Source organism: Acromyrmex echinatior, chromosome 10 (genome assembly GCF_024713525.1).
Source record: "Acromyrmex echinatior isolate Ae372 chromosome 10, ASM2471352v2, whole genome shotgun sequence".
NCBI classification, from domain to species: domain Eukaryota; kingdom Metazoa; phylum Arthropoda; class Insecta; order Hymenoptera; family Formicidae; genus Acromyrmex; species Acromyrmex echinatior.
Window position 1 is genome coordinate 10,964,753 of NC_141861.1, and position 22,958 is coordinate 10,987,710.

At 37.9% G+C, this 22,958-nt stretch overlaps 1 protein-coding gene and 1 long non-coding RNA gene across 2 annotated transcripts in view; one reads left to right on the plus strand and one right to left on the minus strand.

Moving 5' to 3' along the window:
- The window catches only part of LOC147908299 (uncharacterized), a 167,523-nt gene that overhangs the window by 22,709 nt on the left and 121,856 nt on the right, over positions 1 to 22,958 (minus strand). The gene's annotated exons all lie outside the window — the stretch shown is intronic.
- LOC105155080 (uncharacterized) lies at positions 11,702 to 12,544 on the plus strand. Its single transcript, XM_011070983.1, has one exon. The coding sequence runs from the start codon at positions 11,702 to 11,704 to the stop codon at positions 12,542 to 12,544; it is 843 nt and encodes a 280-aa protein (XP_011069285.1).

Sequence of the window (22,958 nt, forward strand, 5' to 3'; positions counted from 1 at the left end):
CTATTTTCGGTTTCACAGCTTTGAGAGTGAGAGTTCGCGAAATCCATTCACGATGAAATCCATGAGAGTGTCATGGTCCAGCAAATTCGTAGAATCACTCCTGTGAGATTCCCACTCGAGGCGAGTTTTCGGATCGAAGAGCTCGATGGCGAAGTGATTGAAGAGATCGAACCATGGGAATTAATTGGTCTTCCAATGCTGTCCTGGCCGTTTACGGCACTGATGGCAGCGTTGTAAATGGCAGCGGCTAAGCTCTTCAGCGGTATTGGTTTCATTTTTTGCACGGCGGTGAATGTGCAAAAATTGGAGCCCGACAACAACTCCTTCTTGTTTTCGTGCTTGCATAGCAGTGTCCACGAACGCAGATAATTGTCTCTGGTTACAACTAATGGATGTATCAATGCATGGATTCCTCCAAGTAATGCTTCAAGTGATGGAACTTCTCTACGTTCGAGACGGACGGATTATTCCTGACAATAAATTGGAATATGTCTCGAAATGAGGGTCAGTCTTCAAACGCATCCAAAAACGACCGGATTTTCAGACATGGCAGGCACTGCTGCACGTACGTATTTTCAGCAAAGTCGACAAACTGAGATGTGCTGTACTCACTTTCGTCAAAGGCCTCCTTATAGAGAGCTCGAATGAGCTCTTGTTGCCTTTCAAACATGTCCCATAGCTGATCGAGGAGAATTAGACGAGTCTCGATGGCGTGGAGCGTAATGTTCGCTGTACCCATCTTCTTCAAGTTCAATACTGATCTTGCTATGAATGTCATTTTGGGCGATTAAGGTATTTATGTCCGCACTCATTGTTCACTCACTTATTTTCTCTTCTTTTTCTTTTAGTTACGCGCTCCGAATGCGACGGCTATACTTCTGAGCACGCGATACACAGCACATTCGGCTTGAAGGACCACTTAATGTTCGAGAGAAGTAAGCGGGAAGAACAATTATTATATGAATAAAAGAAAATTAGAGGCGATGTTAGATCAAGTAACCCGAGTTTATTTTTCTTTGTACAATTCACGAATTAATAATTTTACAATAATACTGATAACAATAAATCCTTGCGAAAAGCTGGATTTCAATTTCTTGCGGAACAATTATTTTAAGAGAATGGTGAGCTATTATCGGCGCAACGGTGGTAGATTCTTTAGCGACAAGACATTTACATTAAGAAAAACGTAAGACAATAAATTTAAAATTTCAGCGTTTCGACAGAAATTTTACAGAAACTAGCGGATGAAATTAAAGATTTGTTTCATGAACGTTCTGCAACTTTTTATACTCCTGCACGAACAGAAAGAGATCAAAAAGTTCCCGCGTCTGGGAAATTATTATTTTCGTGTAAATTACATTCAAAAAACGTTGATTGATGCTAGAGCGTTGTAATTTCTTAAAAAAAGTTTGTATTTCGACGCTTAGTGGTATACTAAATGCTATTTCTGTAATAAAATGTTTAACTTTCTGAACTAAACTTTACTAAAACTTTTAACTGTGAATAAGTATTTGTAAACTGCTACATTTTTTTCAATGATTAGAGGACTTCAGAAAGGAACTTGCGGTGTTGCGCGATAATACAGAACAATAGGAAGTAATCATAAAAATATGGAAGAAGACTTTTTTTGCAAGGCAAGACGCAGCTAAAAATGTAATCGAGAGTTTGATACTTCAATAAATTCCCCTGTCTTTATAATAATCGTGGATCTTGGATCTTGTTAGTATATTGTAATATTTATATAATATTTAATTTATATAATATAATGAAGTTATAAAAATATTTTAACATTAATATTAAAAATTATTTGTCAGTATCTTATGCGATATGTTTCATTATAATTCAGATTCACCTTAGACTTTGACAGCAAATTTGGTCAAAATAATTTAAAGGATGTATGGCCGTCTTTAAGAAAGTGCTTTAAAAAATGTATTAATTTTGAAATTATTATAGGAGAAGAGGCTGAAACTCTGCTGGATAACTTGTCTCAACTATTAAATGGTACATACATTCATTAATACATTAGAAGTAAATCTACTTTTTATATTACATAGTGCTATCAGGATTCTTAATATTCTCAGTCTTTGAAATTGAAATGAAATTGAATGACACTTTTGATATGTTAACAATGATACTTCATTATATGCTAAAAATCAAATCATAATGCAATTGTATACAATGAACAACACTCAACAATTTCTTATTCATACATTTATATAGATAATTGCTGTGTTTAGATGACAAAGATGTAGTTTTATTAATAATTTTACCAACGGCTATCGACTTAATTAAAAAAATTCAATTTTGGATAAGAAGTAAATGATTAAACGAAAAGTTGAATCAGTAGAAAAGAAATTATTGAAACAACAGGAATTTTGCAGAATCTTTCATTTTACACGTCGACGTAAGTACAACTTCCAACATTCACACTTATACAGGGTCCGGCAAAATGATCTCCCACATTTTAATCTTTAATAAAAACGCTATTGTAAATGCGATTTAGATTTTATTTTTATTAACTGAAAATTTATGCTATGCCATTTGTTTTTATTGAGTTTTAAAAATTACAGAGTCCAAGTAGCGACCATTTTTTTCGATACACGGCTAAGAGATCGTTCAACTGCTTCTTTTACAGCTGCAACATTTTCAGGTGTCCGAACACTTCTGGGTCTACCAGTTGATTTTCTTTTTAAAGCTGAACCTGTAGCTCTAAAATTTGAAACCCACAACAGTATTGTTTTGCGATCTAGAACTGGAGCATGTCTACCAAGCGCGAAGTGAGTACGAAAAGTTCTTTGCGTCGTAATTACAGATTTGTTACTTTTCATAAATGTTTCGATAACGAAGGCACGATGCTTGCCTGTCCAATTCATGACGACAACTGAAATGGCAAGGCGCGAGCTACTAACCGACTACGCTAAGCTCCCCATCTCTTCAGTGGTTCGGGGACAGTGGCGGTGCAAAATGTGGGAGATCATTTTGCCGGACCCTGTACTTTTCCATCTGCTTTTCTGTTATGCATTATTTTTAAACAGAAGCAAATTTGAAAGATGCTGTGATCAACGTATAATTAAAACAAGACAATATCAAGCCATTTATAACAATGATTGAATCGATAAGAAACCCCGAAAGATTCTACTCCATAATTGGCAGAGCTCAATACAAAGTACGATCGGTTATAGTAGTATAAGAGTTTTTATTTCAAATATATGTACAATATGGTTTTGTTTTTCTCTCTTCAATATTTTTTTCTTATTTATATTTGATTTGCTAAGCATATGGAGATAGCATATGGACAAATAATTGTTTAGATATATCGTAACGTCCAAATATATGATATATCAGTTTTATATTCTTAACGAAGATTATGTAAGTCCGAAATCTAATCATATATTTATTTATACGATTTTATCATAGCAGATTGTTAACCTTGTAGTGTATCATTAATGTATTTAATTAATGTAATTAACAATGGTTCAATTGTCATTGCATAGTGTGCCGGGAAAGCCAATGATTTCGTTGTTTGAGTTACCTTGAAAAGGATCCGAATCAAGAATCGAAACGTTTGGCGAAAATATGTGAACAAATAAATCTTATTTCACACCAATATCCTGTATTGGCTCTAAAAGGCATCACCTCATAAATTGATTGTAGGAGTCTTTAAAACGAATTTAAAACTGTCGAAATGTCATTTTTATTTATTTTATTGCATATTTTATATTAAATAAGTACATATTAAATAAATACATGTGTGTATGTATGTATGTACACTGCTCAAAAAAATTATGGCATAGAAAAATTTTGAGCAAATATTAACTAATTTTGGGCTAATTTTAACTGACATAACTTTGCGAAAAATTATAGATAAATTATTCGTATAATAATTCTTTTTTTTTTTAATTAAAGTTTGAAATCTCTAATTTAAGATTGCTGTAGCCAGATTTTAAGTTCAATCCATCTTTACTATTGTAACTCTCAAAGTATGAGGGTATGTCATATTGAAAATTGTAAAATTTGACTGAATGTAAGGACTTCGTACAGGGGTGGATCCTGAAGTTTAGGAAGGAGCCATTGACGCATTGCAAGCGAAATTTCACGATCAAATATAAAATATTTAAATTACTATTGGTATATTACATTGAAAAATAATATCTAGGAAATGTTTTACTTAAAATTATATAAACAAAAAAATATAATATGAAATATATATATTTAAAAAATATATATTATAATATATAATATATGTATAGTGTTCGCTGCTATTGGATCTAGAAGAATACACTAATAGCAGCGAGCGCTCACGGATCCGCTCCGCAATAGCTGAATCTGCTGAACGCGATCATTAGATCTGTTCTTTTTGGCTGAATTTTTGCACCAATTCATCTTTCTTTCTTTTTTCTTCAGGAGGAAAGAAGAAGAAGAAAAATGAACTGGTGCAAAAGTTCAATCAAAAAGAACAGACCTACTGAGTCTCTATACATAGAGTCTAACTAAAGTGGGTATAAAGAGAGTGGCTCGAATGCATATGCCTAATGCTTGGCTCCATCATGAAGAGTCCTCACTGTTAATTAGAAAGAAGACAACGTTAGAGAAAGAAGAGATTAAGATGAGAAATTTTGTCATAGATATGGGACACAAAATGGCGATTTCCGGCTAATTAGCGTCACACTCTTTATACCTATTATGTCGCGTGATTAGTGTTGCAAAGACGTAGAGAATGGACTGCGCGATCCGTGGATCAAAATGATCGATAAAAGTAAGCGAGAGGGACCATGGAAGACGGCCATCTCTATCTCTTTTCTTGCTGAACGAGTAATAAGTACAGTAAGTCAAGTAAGAGCGTGGTCGATCAGCATGGTGTTGCATCATTTCATATTATTAGTCTTGAGATAGATTCGAATAGTTTCGTACAATATATCTAAATCTTTCTGCTTTAATTTTGCTTGTCCTTGACGCAGTGTTAAGCCAGGATTCCGCGAAAACAGAGTCACTATTTTTTTATCGTCTTTTTTGTCCACTTTGCATATCGAGCCACGTTCCGGTAAATCATCGACATTTTTTGCCACATTATATCGCACCCATTTCTGTACGAATGATTTTGACTTTTTTTCATATATTTAGCAGCCGCTAATTGTGACATTTTTGGATGAGTGCAGAGGAAGAAAGCTTCATAGCGTGATGCGTATTTGGTACTCATGGCGCTTAATGTGATTCTCTTAAAAAAGTTCAATGATAACTGAATCTTCCTTAATAGTGCATCAAGGACAAAGGTGCTTTTTATAGATTTATGACAGATTTAAGGTGATATCTTTTATTAGCTTTGAGTAAGGCCAACCACGATCTTACTTGACTTACTATATAATTGATTCTTACCTGTGGATTCAACCAATCATGTTTAATTATTTGGCGAGGTAATCGCTTTGTCGACTTGAACACGCCCTATGTCTTTGGTGCCACGTGACTTATGCCTACAATGGTGGCACCAATACTGGACTCTGTTCACCCAGCGCGAAATAAAAGCTATAGCACAGAATTCATTTATTTACTTTTTGGAATATAAAAAAGAATCTATATTTTTATACTTAGAAAATTCCTAAAATAAAAAATATTTATTAATTTATATTTTTATAATATCAAAATTGTAATTAAGCATTTTAGAGATATTAAAAGTATATAATCTTTTGCTATATTTTTAAAAAAGAAAACTCTAAAGGAGGGGACCATGACTCCCATAGTCTTTTCGTGAATCCGCCATTTGCAAATTTTTTGAGGAATGCCGTTTACAGCAGTATAAAATTTGAACTTTTTCCTTTGATTTGAAAAAAAAACGAATTGCTGGGATTTTTTTTTCGCAAAGTTACACTTTAAGTAGCTTTCACATATACCTACTACTGACATTATCTGTAATATCGGATATGCACAATGACTGGATAGATTTTGCACATCGTATTTCTGAATATGTGTAAATTTCAGTGTTGTCTCCGCGTTGCCCAATTACTATTTGCAGTCGATTTCTCATATTAATGCAAGTCCTAATTTCTTCCTGCAGAATGTCATTCTAGATTTATACTAGAGTTTGTGATAAGTTTCTGACAATGAGATTGACAAGTTGTCTTACCAAATCTCTTAATCTACGAATCATTATGTTCCATATGCATGGGATTTAAATAAAAACCTCTATTCTTGAAAAGAAACATACGAAATTCTAGAAGAATACTGTAATATATGTAACATATATTGTAATATATTGTATATATAGTAATTAATATTAACATTCCAATTTACTATCGATATGTGGATGATATTTTATTAACAATCCCGATTAATCAGATCAATGAAATACTAGATAAATTCAATTCTTATCATGATAGATTGAGATTTACAGTAGATCATGGGGATAACAAATCTATAAATTTTCTCGATGTTAAAGTGATATTAGAAGATGATTGTATAAAATTTGACATGTATAAAAAGCTCATGAACTCAGGAAGATATCTAAACTACAAATCGAACCATTAATGAACACAAAAGAGGAGTAATAATCAGTCAGCATGATAGATGATGAATTCTGCATGATGAATTCTGTTTCTCTCACATCCGGAATATCACAAAAAAAAAATTGAATCCATGATAAATATTCTGTTAATTAATGATTATTCTCTTGACATAATCTTTGCTACAATTAATAAAAGACTTAAAAAATTGGCGAATAGAAAGAATTTATATGAAAATAATATTGTTAACAACGATGATTTCATCATAATATAAAAAAATTTGTCACTATACCATGTATAAACACAATCTCAGATCTCAATTTAAGATTATAGCGGAAAAAAACAATTTTAAAATAGCTTATAAACCTATGAATACGTTAAATCGTTTCATGAAATTAGATGAGGATGAATTAGAAAAAATGGAACAATGTGTATACAAAATAAGCTGTCTTGATTGCGACTCCTCTTATGTTAGTCAAACAAAAAGGAAAGTAAAAACACGAATCAAAGAACATAAAGCGAATATCAAAAAAAAATCAAAAAATTCTCTGACCATATTATCACAGCATCAGATCGAATGCGGTCACAAAATAAATTGGGATAACGTTCAGGTGTTAGATATAGAACCATGTTTTCATAAAAGAATCACGTCGGAAATGATATTTATCAAAAAACAAGTCGATGATCTGAACAAGCAGAGTGATACAGAAAAATTATCAGAGATATACTTTCCTGTGCTTAGCATAACTCCCCCTACATAAGTCCATTTTACCCTTTCCTTCGATACATGTTATAGGTATATATAACTGTATATCATGATAAGAATTTGGCAAATCATTGTAATGAGTATTTTATTACAACAAGTCATCTACTCTCGATATCATTTCACTCAGTTGACTGTAACATAGGTACTAAGTTTTTATATTTTATAATTCAAAACACGATTTGAAAACATTTAATTAATCAAAGAATATTGTAATCATTAGAATCTGGAAATTTTGCATTCAAGTAACAACTAAATAGAGACATTTGGACTACCTGAATTTTTGTAATAAAAAGATGATTGGATATGATAACTTTAATCTTTTCGGACTAACATTAATAACTTGTTAATTAATAATAAAAAAAATTGTTAAATAACGAGCGGTTTGACATTACAATTAGATATGTCAAACAATATACGTAGACGAATCGTTGTTGTGCGTAAATATCTCTGTAATTATATTGAATTGAATTATTATATTGAAGATGGCCTAATATATATATATATATATATATGTAAGGCCGAAATGTTTATGTATTTAATTATGTGCAATTAGATTATAATATATTGTAATCAAATATAATTAACCGCTAACAATATCATCGTGGTATATACCCTTTATCTTTCCGATTTTATATTATACTATAATATTTTCCTATATCTTTGTATACGTTTCTTTTCAAGACTAAAAGCACAGAACTTATTGCAGAATGCGGAAGCAATCTAATTGAGTTTTCTACTAAAAACTAGAGAGTAATGGCTGCGATATGCAGCCGTGCATTGTTCTGCATAAACAAAGAAATTTTTGGTGGATTTTGGGCTTTAGAATCGTAGATTAAAAGATTTGGCAAGACAATCTTGTCAATCTCACAGGCTCATTACAAGCTCTAGTACAAATCTGGAATGACATTCCGCAGGAAGTAATTAATATGAGAAGTTGACTGCAAGCAGTAATCGAGCAACGCGAAGACAACGCGTTACTAAAATTTACACTAACGCAGAAACACAATGTGCAAAATCCATTCAACAACCTCGCCATGATGCATATCCGGTAATGCAGGTAATGTCAATTGGTAATATACGTCAAAAATGTGAGGGCTGTTTTAAAGAGCTGTAACTTTGCGAAAAAATCGCAGCAACTCTTTTTTTTTATTAATTAAAAAGAAAAGTTCGAATTTTATGTCACTGTAAACGGCATTCCGAAAAAAAGTTTTACAAAGCATATTCCGTATATTCGGTCAAACTTTACAATTTTCAATATGACAAACACACCCTCATATTGAGAGTTACAGTAATAGGGATGCATTAAATTTGAAATCTGGCCACAGCATCTTAAAGTAGAGATCTCAAGATTTAATTTAAAAAACAACGTTATTCTACAATAATTTTTGCAAAGTTATTGGGTTTCGCCCAAGCTTCTCTTTATCGTTAATAAGAATAATTTATTATATTGTTTTTCAGTTTGCGTATTTAGATATCAAGTTTTGTTGATTTTCAGTGCAATGACTAGATGCGATGTTGAGTCATATCGGAGCAATTCGTATTTTATGTTACGTTAAAAAGTCCATGCTTGTATGTCACATTGAAAGTAAAAATAAGTTAACCCTTTCAAGGCGGGCGGCGTGTTCGGTACCCTTATCGTTTATGGCATCTAGTCACATCGCCCGATAAAGAATCGATCAATCCCCGAGATGTCGATTGTTAAGCGACGCATGCGTCACGCGTAATCGATTCGGTACACTCAGCTCATAATGGCTCTGATTATCTCGTCGACAGCACGTGTCTCGCCTCGCGCTGAATAGTTTTTTATCGCGCTACCGCACCGTTGAGATCCTTTCCGCATCTATTGTGAAACACGTTCGCCCGCATTTGAGGTTTGTTTAAATAAAGTTTGGAAAGCAGGGAAAATCTCATTTTTCTCGACCAAATGCCCTCGAAGCAATCATACCGCGAGAACGCTTGGAACGGTGATCGCATGGCCGTGCCATCACAAATTCATCCTGCACGCAGCAAGATCACCAACATTTCTTTGGTCCTTCGAACCGGATACTGTCAAGTATTTGGCCTCAGTGTAGTGGCGAGCAGCAATTTGGCAGTCAGACAAGGTTATATCATCGAGACGAGACAAACGGCGCGGTAGCAGTAATCAATGCAAGCGTCGCATCAGCGGCAGCACGCAGCAAAAACAGCCGTAAGGCCCGCATCTAAGCATCAGAGATTCAGCCCGGCTCATATTACGTCATATCCTGATGCAGTATCAATGTTTTGCGAGCGGAATCCTGTCGGTGGAAAACAAGGCCTGTTCCGGATGACGTGTAACAGAAGTCATCCCTCAACGGCATAGCATCTGCGAGAGGAACGTTTCCGTCCAACAACGCTCGACTGGAAGGCATCCAGCATCTATCACATCTCTTTTTAGCATTAATTGCGTAACAAAGTGAGGAAGATTATTGTCTCCGTTGCCGACCAAGTTCCCTTCGCCATGTTCGTTGCATACGCGCGTTCGTAGTTGCATTCAAGATGATCGACTAATCAGAAGCGACGACACTTAAGCGACAGCGCACGACCATAAAGGCATCATGTACGCGTATCAGAACTTATGTAGAGTCAATAGTCGCTATTAATCCGTCAATAGTGGCTCATCTCGAAGAGCAGAAGGCGAAACTCGAGCACTATTGGGCGGAATATAACGAGTATAATCGCGTCTAGAATTATTATGAGTACGAAGGCTGCGATCGAGATGGTTTCGAGGAAGCGTTTTATGCGTTATCCATCAAGATCCGCAAGCTCATTTCCCCTTCGCCGACATTGCGAACGTCCATCTTTTCTCCGTCCTCTTCAAGTATTCGTGATTCAGATCGTGGTATGCATATTCGGTTGCCTAAATTAAATTTACCAATATTTTTTGGCAAATATGATGAATAGTTCCTATTTTTCGATACATTCAACTCGGTTATCCATTCCAACACCTCGTTCTCAAATACACAAAGATTTCAATATCTACGGGCGTCACTCACCGGCGATGCAAACGCTGTAATCAGTTCATTAGAATTGTCGGACGCTAATTACGACGTCGCGTGGTCAATTCTCAGGGATATGATAACAAATGCGTGATTGTTCAAACTCATGTCAAGGCTATAATAAATTGGGAATACAAATTAGTTCGGTCCGTTTTCCAAAAGATGGCTCCGGCTGTTGTGAATGGTTCATAGTGACAGCTGATTTTGGCGTTTTCAGAGAGGTTAGACATCTGCTAATAATATTCAGTTTATATCGTTTTGAGTTTCATACAAAAACATTGATTTTTACTGTGTTTGAAATGTCGAATTTTGTGTTAACCAAGCAGCATTTGTGGGAGGTTCTAATTTTCTGCTTTAATTGGAAGAAAAGTGCAGCTGAAGCCCATCGAATGCTTGTCGAAGTTTATGGTGACACTGCTCCAACTGATAAATCATGTAGGGAATGGTTTCGACGTTTCAAGGATGGAGATTTCAGCGTTGAAGACAAGCCTCGCTCTGGACAGCCAAAAAAATTCGAAGACAAAGAATTAGAGGCATTACTCGAAGAAGATCAGAGTCAAACGCAAGAGGAGCTTGCAGAATCATTGGGAGTAACTCAACAAGCCATTTCTGCACGATTGAGAGCCATGGGAATAATTCAAAAACAAGGAAATTGGGTGCCTTATGAACTGAAACCGAGAGACATTGAAAGGCGATTTTTCACTTGCGAACATCTGATTCAAAGTCAACAAAGAAAAGGTTTTTTGCATCGGATTGTGACAGGAGATGAGAAGTGGTATTTTACGACAACCCCAAAAAGAAAAAATACTACGCTAAGCCCGGTCAATCGTTGCCATCAACCTCAACATCAAAGCCGAATATTCATGGTTCGAAGATCATGCTCTGTATCTGGTGGGACCAAAAGGGTTGTTTATGAGCTGTTGAAACCTGGCGATTCCATTACGGGCGATCGGTATCGGCTACAATTGATTCGTTTGAGCTGTGCATAGCGAGAAAAACGGCCGGAATACGAGCAAAGACATGATAAAGTTATTTTTCTTCATGACAACGCTCGGCCTTATGTCGCAAAAGTCGTAAAAAAATATTTGGAAACGCTCAAATAGGATGTTTTACCGCACCCGCTGTATTCTTCGGATATTGCTCCTTGCTGTTTACTGGTTGTTCCGAAGGATACAGCATGATTTGGTAAATCACCGGTTCACTTCTTTCGCAGAAATCGAAAATTGGCTCCAAAATTGGATCACCTCCAAAGACGAATCATTTTTTTCAATATGGAATTCGAAAATTGCCTGAGAGATGGGAAAAAGTAGTAGCCAGCGATGGACTTTAATTAATCTGTTCATTCATTTTATTTTGAAATAAATGCATTTTTAAATACAACAAAAACGGACCGAACTAATTTGTACTCCCAAGATTTGCCGGCTATGGCAAAGGAAAATTCAATCGATCTCAGAAGAATCTCTGACGGCGCCGCAAAACATTTGCACGCCCTTCAGGCATTGAAGCGTCCCACGACGCATTGGGACGATATTCTTGTCCTCATTCTAACTTCTAAATTTGACTCACTCACATTACGCAAGTGGGAAACTTCCTTAACGGGCAACAAGCTGCCGTCGCTTAAACAACTGTTAGATTTTATCGCTCATCGATGTCAGATGCTCGAGGCTACCACAAGAGCCAGCACTACTTCCGCAAAGCAGGTCGAAGCAAAATTACAGCCAAATGTTAAGCGGTCATCGTCGTGTGCGGCTATCGTTAAACCCAAATGCCACTTCTGTCAAGGCGATCACGTCATTTATTATTGCAAAAACTTCGTGGCACTTCCGGTATCGCAAAGGGCTGCAGAAATTCACAGTCGCAAACTCTGCGTTAATTGCTTGCGCTCCTCTTCTCATGAATCAAGTAAATGCACCTCTGGTCAATGCAAGGTCTGCCAAACAAAGCACAATACGCTGCTTCATATGCCCTCAGCTGCGGACCCATCGACTAACAATACCGATAAGAAAGTTGCATCTAAAGAAATTCCTCCCCCCTCCGTCGTAAGGACTCATGCTTCAGGATCATTTAATAGCGAACAAATTATGCTCTCGACTGCGGTTGTGCTCGTCTACGACAGCGATGGCTCGCGCAGGGCGTGCCGAGCTTTATTGGATTGCGGATCGCAAGCGAACTTTGTATCTAAGAAATTTGTGGAAGCGCTCGGTTTAGAAACGCGCCCATTAAATGTCTCGATTTCAGGCATGGTGACCTCGACCAGTCATGGCTAGAATCCAATTACAATTGCGACTCAACTCACCGCGGCTATCGAATGTATCGTGACTGATCAGGTTACTGATAAGATTCCGGCAGTCTCTTCGAGGCGGGACAAATTTGATTTTCCGCGCAACATTAGTTTGGCTGACCTGCGATTTCACATATCGTCGGATATCGATCTGCTGAGCGGAATTCTTTGGAATATGCGTTGGTCAAGTCAGGTCTTCCGACAAGCACCCAACTCTCCAAAAAACACGACTGGGATCGTGGGACTTTTGGCGGATCGTTTGGGCAGCACCATATCGACCGCCTCAAGGGTTCACTCGTTTCATGCGTCCGTAACCAATACAGAATTACACGAAATGCCAGTCATGCCTGGCAAATGGACGACATATCTGCGCATTCGGATAATTACACAATGGAGGAAAATATTTGCGAGCGTCACTTTTTAGACAACGTGTCTCAAAATTCTCAGGATAGATGTACGGTCAAGCTTCCGATCAGAGAGCAAATGTTAAATAACATTGGCGATTCGCGTGAAGCAGCTCTCAAGCGATTGCGAGGCATCAAGAAGCACTTCAATTCGCGATCCTACGCTTAAAATTCAATACGCAGCGTTTCTTGACGAATATTTATCGCTGGAATATGCGACGACTAGAGCCATCCATTGCAGAAGAACCAATATTATTTTATCTCCCCCACCATTGCGTCTTCAAAACGATCGAGCAAACATCGAAAATCCGTGTCGTATTCGGTGCATCTTGCCGCAGCAGTTCCGGCGTATCGTTAAACGACGCGCTTCTAGTGGGATCGACCGTTCAACAAGATTTGATCTCAATTTTGATGCGTTTCCGTTTTTTTGCTTATGTCATCACCGCTGACATCATAAAAATGTATCGGCAGATTTTAGTGCATCCCAGACGTGCCTGCAAAGAATTCTCTGGCGCGACGATCTATCTGCTAATGTCGTACGAACTCACTACCGTCACTTACGATACAGCTTCTGCGTCATTTCTGGTCACCAGATGTCTTAAGCATTTGGCTGAGCAACACGCTCATCAGTTCACTCGGGGTTCAACATACGTTCTTCGAGATTTTTATGTCGATGATATGCTCACCGGGGCGAATACAGTCGACGAATTAAAACTAATTCGTGACGAAACTATTCAACTGTTAAAATTAGGAGCATTCGAGTTAACCAAATGGGTCTCGAACTGCCCTGAATTATTGGAAATAGACAATCGTAACAGTGTGCCAGTCATTATCAGAGATAATGCTGCAGATTCGTGGATTCTGGGCATGCAGTGGAATCAGTATCAGGATACATTCCAGTTTCTCTGTAACTTGAAACAGAAGCCCACGTTGTGTGTGTCAAAACGAATCATACTTTCCGATGTCGCTAAATTATTCGATTTTCTGGGTCCGGTCATTGTGATCGCAAAATTCATCCTGAGATTTGTGGCAATTGGCTATGACATCCACTCGCTGGATCGCTTTCAGTTCACAGATGGGTGATTTGAATCAACTAAAAATTCTTTAAGCGTTAAAATCAATGCCCATCAATCAATCGTAGAAGTGCACGGATTTTGTGACGCCAGCCAGCGCGCGTTCGGAGCTTGCATATACCTTCGCACCAAGCTCGGTCTCAACGACCATCACTTTAAGTTATTGTGCTCAAGATCTCGCGTCGCGCCGCTCAAGACCATCTCGTTACCGCGATTAGAGCTATCAGCCGCCTTGCTGTTGGCGTGCTTAATCAACAAGGTCAGAGAGTCATTGGAACTCTCGAATGCCCGACTTATCTTTGGACTCGACGATCGCGTTAAACTGAATAACCTCCCCTTCGCGGCGGTGGTCGGTTTTTGTGGCAAATAGAGTGAGCGAAATTCAGCGCTTAATAGAAATTAAACACTGGCGTCATGTCGCATCCTCAGACAACCCTGCCGATGTATTGTTGCAAGGGCTAAATCCGTGCGACGTGATCAATGCTAAGAGGTGGTGGAATAGCCCCGAATTTCTAAAATGGGATGAAAACATCGGCTGCCCAGTGTCTTTATGCATTTGGACAACGATCTTCCCGAACAAAGGAAAATCCGCGTAGCCGTTTCCATTTCCCATCCTTGCGTCGTCGACGACTTGCTAAATAATTCCAATTTAAATAAAATATGTCGTATCATAGCGTATTGTTTGCAACGCGCATCGGGAGCACGCGGTATCTGATTTCGTGTTAAAACATCCCCGTTAAAACATCTATCACTTTAAATTGTATTTGCAGAACGATGCAACAGCGAGCGTTTTATCGCGAGTATTAAGCGCTAGTCAAAAACGAAATTGTAAACGCTTCTAGTAATATCTTATCGCTATCTCCTTTCTTAGATGAAAGCAGACTAATGCGAGTTGGCGGGAGGTTGAAAAATTCTAATCTCGCGTTCAATGCGTGCCATCCAATTCTCCTGCCACGCAAACACATATTAACTCAGCGTATTATAGAGCGCGAACACATACCAAACTTGCACGCGGGTCTGCAAGCCACGATGGCTTTCGTGCGCCAGCGCTTTTGGCCGCTATCATTGCGCTCCATCGTGCGTGGAATAATACAAAAATGTATTACCTGTTTTAGGCTAAACCTAATCAATCAGAAGCCTTAATGGACTCATTATCAGCCAGTCGAGATAGCATATCTACACCTTTCTCTCGCTGCGGTGTAGACTATGCCGGGTCGCTCTTGTTATGTGAGGGAAAGCGTCGAAACGCGCGGAATCACAAGTCGTAAGTTTCGCTTTTTGTGTGCTTCACCACGAAGGCAGTCCACCTAGAGTTAATAAGTGATCTACGTCTGAAGCATTTATTGCCGCCTTTAAGCGATTCATTTCTCGTAGGGATAGACCCACGCACATGTATTCGGATAACGAGACCACCTTCGTGGGCGCTCATAAGCAAATTCAAGAATTATATGATATATATAATGATCAACAAGTTCAATCTGAGATTAAGGATTTTCTGCGCGAGTTGGAGATTTCATCCCAACTAATGCACTCCATTTTGGAGGTTTGTGGGAGGCAGCCGTAAAATTTGCCAAATACCATATGACTCGGATCGTGGGTAAAGCTTATTTGACTTTTGAGGAAATGCAAACGACCCTCTGTGAAATAGAAGCGATCCTCAATTCGCGTCCCTTCTTACCGTTAAGCGCCAACCCTAACGACCTAAGTCCGGGACATTTCTTGGTTGGCACGACTTTGAATGGTCTTCCTTGCGTTGACTTGAGCGACGTCAACGAAAATAGGCTGCTGCGGTGGCAACGCGTAGAGCAAACCCAGCAGCATTTTTGGTGTAGGTGGAGTAATGAGTATCTCCACTCTCTACAAGTATGAACCAAATGGATGGCTAACAAGGAAATTCAGCTGTCAACTAATCAACTTGTGCTCATAAAGCAGTCGAACTTAGCCCCACTTCAGTGGGCAATGGGGCGGGTCCATCCCGAGGTGAGGAGGTTCATCCCGATCCCGACGGCATCGCGCGCACCGTAACTGTGAAGACTGCCAAGGGTTCCTACGTGAGACCACGTGTCTAAGCTATCAATATTACCAATCAAAATTTAGTCTATACGTTATTAAGCATTTAGGTTTAAGTGCCTTCAACTGTTACTATCTAAGTATATCAGGCTTCGCCCAAGCTTCTCTTTATCGTTAATAAGAATAATTTATTATATTGTTTTTCAGTTTGAGTATTTAGATGTCAAGTTTTGTTGATTTTCAGTGCGATGTTGAGTCATATCGGAACAATTCATATTTTATGTTACATTAAAGAGTCCATGCTTGTATGTCACATTGAAAGTTAACCCTTTCAAGGCGGGCGGCGTGTTCGATACTCTTATCGTTTATGGGATCTAATCACATCGGCAGATAAAGAATCGATCAATCCCCGAGATGTCGATTGTTAAACGACGCATGCGTTGCGCATAATCGATCTGATACACTCAGATCATAATGGCCACTCTGATTGTCTCGTCGACAGCACGTGTTTCGCCTCGCGCTGAATAGTTTTTTTATCGCGCTACCGCACCGTTGAGATCTTTTCCGCATCCACTATGAAACACGTTCGCCCGCATTTGAGATCTGTTTAAATAAAGTTTGGAAAGTCTCAAAGCATGGAAAATCTCATTTTTCTCGACCAAGTGTTCTCGAAACAATCATACCGGGAACGCTTGGAACAGTGATCGCATGGTCGTGCCACCACAAATTCATCCTGCACGCAGCAAGATCGCCAACAGTTCGTCAATTAAAGTTGATCAATTTTTGTCCAAAATTTTTCTATGCCATAATTTTTTTGAGCAGTGTATATACTATAAGAAATAAGTGACAACACGAGAAAAATATCAGGGCGCTCCGAGATTCGAACCAAAATCCGGTCTTTTCCGAAATGGTGGACTTCCATCCTATCACTGAGCCACACAGTCCTGATGCTGATAACTCCTCTGTTATGATAACTTCCTCTGTTGCCTATTTTCTCTAAATTTTTTACAATACATATACACATATATTTATTTAATAAAATATGAAAATAAAATCAATAAAACATCAATAAAAGTGATCTTTCGACAGTGATTCGAATTCATCTTGAAGATTTCTACAATATTATGCGAAAAATTGTATGATACTATTTAAAAAATTTAAGATGACTTTAATTTCTTTATGAAAAAAAATTTTTTTATATTTTTTTATCGCATGTTGACTGTGTAACCTCCCTGTGGTACACTTCAAGTAATGTTAATGCTGGCGAAACAATTTTTAGAAATTTTAGAGAAAAGACTAGAAAATGTACTATTCACTTCAAATCAATAAAAAAAATTACAGCGTAATGGTTAAAAATCATTCTAAAGAGAAAGCGTAAACTTAACTAACAATTAAAGATATTTGTTATGACTTTAAAATGCTTTTTCGAACATTGCTTCGCGACCATTTTCCGCGGATATATGTGGAATTTGAATCTGGTCCTTTCTAAGGACCGCTGATTTTAAATGACTTTAATTTTGTTAAAAAGCAGTAGGCAAATTTTAAAATAAAATAACATCGTCAAAAATCGTAAAAATTTATTCTTTCAAATAATATAAACATATTTGTATATAATTTTTAATTTGCCACGTGGAACTTCGTAAATTCTGTTAAAAAATTTGAAATCAACTGCGTCTACATTTATGGTTGTGTAATTTCACAAAATATCAATGAACCGATTTTTGAAGTACCGACCTGAAAAATAGAGATTTCAAGCTGTAAAATGCTTTTATATACATTTCGATATGATGATTTTTTACGAAGTTATTTTATTCTAAAATTTGCCTATTTTTGTAGGGTGAAACAGGTGATCTTTTATGAGCATACTGTAATGACTAAATTGTCGAGACGTCGCAGATCGATGTAAACCTTCGAATTTACTGAATAGAATAAAAAATCCTTTTACAGCATTAAAGTAAACGCAAAATTTGATAGTGTTACAATAGATTTTATACTAAAATCGAAAAAAAGTTAAAAACTTACATTTTTTTCAACACGTAGAGCTATCACCTGACGTAGACGGTTCCTTAATATAAAAGTTATATAGAATATCAACGAATGGACCAAACGACAATGCTACACCAAGCATATTACGTGTACAAACAATACTAAATTTATGAAATTAATTGTAAGATTAAATAAAAGCTTAAAAAGAAAGATTTATATCGATCTGCAAATGACGTGTATACGAACGCTGAGTAAAGACTCGGAATGGTAAACAAAGCAATAATTGTGTCTAGTAGTGGGTATTCAATCTTTTAAGAGAAGGCGTTTCAATGTTAGATAAAAATTAATGTATTCATTTGAGTGAGGCACAACTTATATAATAAATATAAGAAATGAATGAAAAATGTCACTGTTATCAAATTTGGAATTTAAAAAAATCTGTACTATCGATTTCGATTAAGTATGGCAGTCGCTTTAGCATCCTCTTAATTTTGTTGAGTAGGATATACATGTACAAGATGTTTCAAAATTTGCGGATTGTACAGCGAGCGGCGCCACCGTGTGTGTGCACCCTGATCCATGCGTAACGTGAGCGCTCATTTGTTAATTCAAACCTACTCCTATTTAAAAAGTTTAAACACAATTTTGCCAGAGGAAAAACTTCTTTCGGCACATACAATTACATTATACAATCCGTGTCGCAAATTCTGAAACAATCTGTATATTAGACTGACAAGAAAAAAGATTTTTTTAATCGGCCTCTCAGCTCAAAAGTTTCCATTTCATGCCAAAAGAATATCTAAAAATTTTTATTAAAAAATATTAAGATTTAGAGATCGTTAGTGAACGATTTTTAAATCAAAATGTTGATTTTCCTTAATACATGTTTGGTTTGATGCAAAAATGACTTAATTCGGATTTTAAATGTAGTACTATACTTTTGTTTGGTCACGATGCAATAATTTATTTAGCTCTATAATATAAGCTTTAAGAAATACAGCCCTATTAATGTGAAAAAATGATCAAATTTTGAGTTTAAGATCAATTATGCCAGGTCTCGTCCGGATGGACATATGTAGTCGCATTTCGATGCGCTATTCCTAGGAAACTTTCAAGTAAGAAAGTGAAGTCGCTGCACGTCGTGTTCTCCGCATACGCGCTGGCGGCGGCCATTATTGTTTTGTCTTTTACTATTCCCAACAATCATACCATAATTATTCCCGTTAACTTTTTATGAATCTGGCAATTTGATATCACCAAAATGGATAAATCTTCGCACAATTCGAGGAAGAGAAGGAGATCATCGTTCAGCGATCATTTCGCAACTCTGGAGAAGAAAATGACACGCCTGATTGAGGCGCTGTCACGTGAAGAAGTTAATGCATCTCGTTCCCCCTCGTCCTATATGTCGGCACCCTCTTCCTATATTGAGAACGAGTCACAAGCACCGTGCTATTAATTCGAGACTCGACAGCAAGATGATGGAAGCACCTTCTATTCGAGAGCGGTCCATTTTGGATCCCTCTGACGAGGATTCCCTAGCAGCGCCTGCGCGACAGGAAAGGCCAGAAGATCCGCATCACACCACAGGTATGTACGCACTCACTAGATCTGCATTTGTGGAATGTCGACACAGCCTTTTCGACTAATCTTTATCGGAATTTCCTCTCGCATGGACAATAAAGAGGGGATACTCCTTGCGTCTCCATTGGTCGAGTCAGGAATAACTCTCGATCTCCTCGTGGTTACGGGGTCAGACGAGGAAAGTGCGGATGCTTTGAAAGTGAGACAGTTTTTCGGCTCCGACTTTATAAATGTCGATGTGCAGCTTTGGTAGACCATGTTATGGCCAAGTGGCATAATCTTTTTCTCAAGGGTCAATTCTAAACCAAGGAAGACTCTTGAGAAAATACTCTCCACCGGATACGTTGTTCTTTCTAAAGGTTAAGCTAGAAAGGTAAGCCAGAAAGGTTGGCATTAGAAGATAACTCAATCGTAAAAAGAGATGATCTTCATTGTAGAAACCGGGATCAGGTCGGCATCGCTTGACTGCCTTAGATGAGACTATTTCAGATTTTCTTAAAATTCTTAATCCAACTTTCGCTGAATCCTGAGACCCGAGCGGCCGTCTCAAGAATTGATGATTTTAGCTGATCTGTGTTACCGACTGTCCCGATCCAGGAGAAGATCAAACCAGCACTCAATCTTTTAACAAAGAGTTAAAACGGCGGATGCTATCCCAGGGGATGTCCTTCTTGTGGATGTATCCTTTGGGGAGGAAAAGCTACGATTTTGGAAAAGGCTTCCAAGGATGTCGTTAAAGCTCCACTGGTAATTTCCAAGAAAGTGCAACAACCAATTAAGCAGACGTCGCAGATTACCCGCGCTAAGCTGGGAAACGTCCACGTCCCTGCATCCAGAATGAGGTCGGCGTCAAGGAGAGCAGAGGCGCTGAGCAGCCGTCGATCACTACACCGTAACAATTCGCACTCAAGGAGGCAATAAATATCAATATCAGGTAATCAAGTAAATGTAGCCGGCAGACCATCGTCTTTCCTCCTTCAGTGGAGACAAATCACGTCAGATCCGGAAGTATTAAAGGCCGTTACAGGATATAGACTCTTTTTATATACTAGCCATTTGCCATCTCAAGAGATGGCAGAATCGTTAGTTCGCATATTTGAATCTGAAAAAATATTTGTTCCTTAAAGATTTTTAAGTTATATGATAAAGGAACAATTGAGCCTGCAGCAGAGGGCGAGAGACATTCCTACTCATTTTTCATCATTAGGAAATCTTCCGGAGGTTGAAGATTTCATCCTGAATCTGAAGGGTCTCAATATTTTTAGTAGAGCTCCTCACTTTAAAATGGAGGACTGGAAGACGGCCGTCCGCTGCCTTTCCTCAAAAAACTCTTTAGCCTCAATCGACTTCGAGGACGCATATTACAGATGAGTGAGGTCGGATAGCTAACTTATCCGATGGTAACTTATACAATGCCTCTAAGCGGCTAAGAGAGCCGAGAGAACACTGTTTTCTCGTCACCCGATGATTTTTTAAAAGACTTCCGCCCCGGCTCTCGCTTCGGCGAGAGACGATTCTGTTCGCTCAACGACTATCCCGAAGATATCCCATTGTACCGCGTAATCCCTGTTAACGGGGCGTGCTCGGACGCGCGGCCATTCCCGATTCATGAGGACAACAGAAGATTTCTTTGGTCTAGCTTTCAGGGCTGTATCTATCAATTCCGAATCCTACCGTTAGGATTGACATCCGCTCCATACATCTTTACAAAGATTTTAAAGCCTGTGTTATCTTAGGGATAAAGGTACTTATCGGAAGTATACTTGGATATCTCCCCTCTTATCGGAAACTCACGGAGAGCGTACTTGGAAAATGTCGTCGCAATTGTAAGTCTTTTATCTTCATTAAGATTTCTGGTCAACAGAAGCAAATTTATGCCAATCCGATGAAATCTCGTCGCTCTTTAGGCTTTGTTTTTATTACAGTTGATTTCACATTGTCAATTCCTCAGGACAAAAGAGATACTGCGAATACGAGCATGCAAGATCTGGCTCTTCGCGAGTTACATCGGTTTCCTGTTTTCAATCTGTCCAGCTGTATATTATGGAATATGCATACGAAGATTTTAGAGAGAGAGAAACTTTTAGTTTTCCTTTTCAGCGGCGAGGATTTTGATTCTCCGAGGGCTTACCACACTCGATTAGAGAGGATCTTCTTTGGTGGAAAGAAGTTTTAGCGAACCCTGCCCAGGCTAACGCCGTTAGATCAGACCGTCTCACTCTCTGGAGCTTTTCACGGTTGCATCCTTAACGGGATGAGGCACGATCTGCTGCAAAACACGGACTCACGGTTTATTCAATCGAAGAAAAATAGAATCATATCAGTTTTTTTAGCACTTCTAGTGGTGTTTCACGCTTTAAGATTTTTTGGTAGCCCACATGAGAGGATGCGATATTTTGTTAAGAGTAAACAACTCTACAGCTCTTTCTTACATCAACCGCATGGGCTTAAATTCTCGCACTGATCGAGCCTTACTCGGAGGTTCTAGGAATGGAAGCGATGCGAGACCTTTTTTATTTATGCCACATATATCCCTTCAGACCAAAACGTTGAGGCAGACGCCGAATCTCGGATGATCTCGGAGGAAACCGAATGGATCTTGGAACAAATATTTTGATAAAGTTGAGTTTCAGTTTGGCCGATTCGATATTGACTTGTTCTCTTCAGCAACTAACGCTAAGCGTCCTAGATTCGTCTCCTGGCTCTCAGACCCTCCAGCCTACACATCCAATTTTTCAGATTTGTCAGCTTTGAAATTATGATGGCCGCCGCCAGGGTGTGCGCGGAGAACAGCGACGCGCAGCGGCTTCTCTTTCTTATTTGAAAGTTTCCTGGGAATAGCGCATCGAAATGACTACACATGTCCATCTGGACGAGACAAGAGCATAATTGGAGTCGAACTTCACCATAAGTTCATTCAATCAACTATTTTAGGTAGATTCTGAACGTTCAAATGGACCGTCATTGCCCTCAAATTATAGGTATGTACAGTTGGAATTTTTCGGGGATCTTCTATAGGGTCTTTAAAAGTTGTATTTAACTAGATTACAAAAAGTTTTTAAGGATAGAAAAGTTTTTTTACAAGATTTAAAGAATATCGCTTTGTAGTTTTGACATCTTCAAATCAAATGCCTCAATTTGACAATAAAAAACTCTTTATTAGAAAAATTAAATGAATACGTAATACAAAAAAATATGATTTAATTAATTTAAATAAACTATACATATCAAATAAAAATAGGAATGAAATAAAATTTTCAATAAAATCATAATTGATGATCCAAATAATATCGAAAATCTTGATAATAATGCAAATAAATTTCCAGAGAACATTTAATCTTGC

Coding starts and splice junctions, on each gene's coding strand:
- LOC105155080 (XM_011070983.1), top strand. CDS start 11,702: ATGGCAAAGGAAAATTCAATCGATCTCAGAAGAATCTCTGACGGCGCC.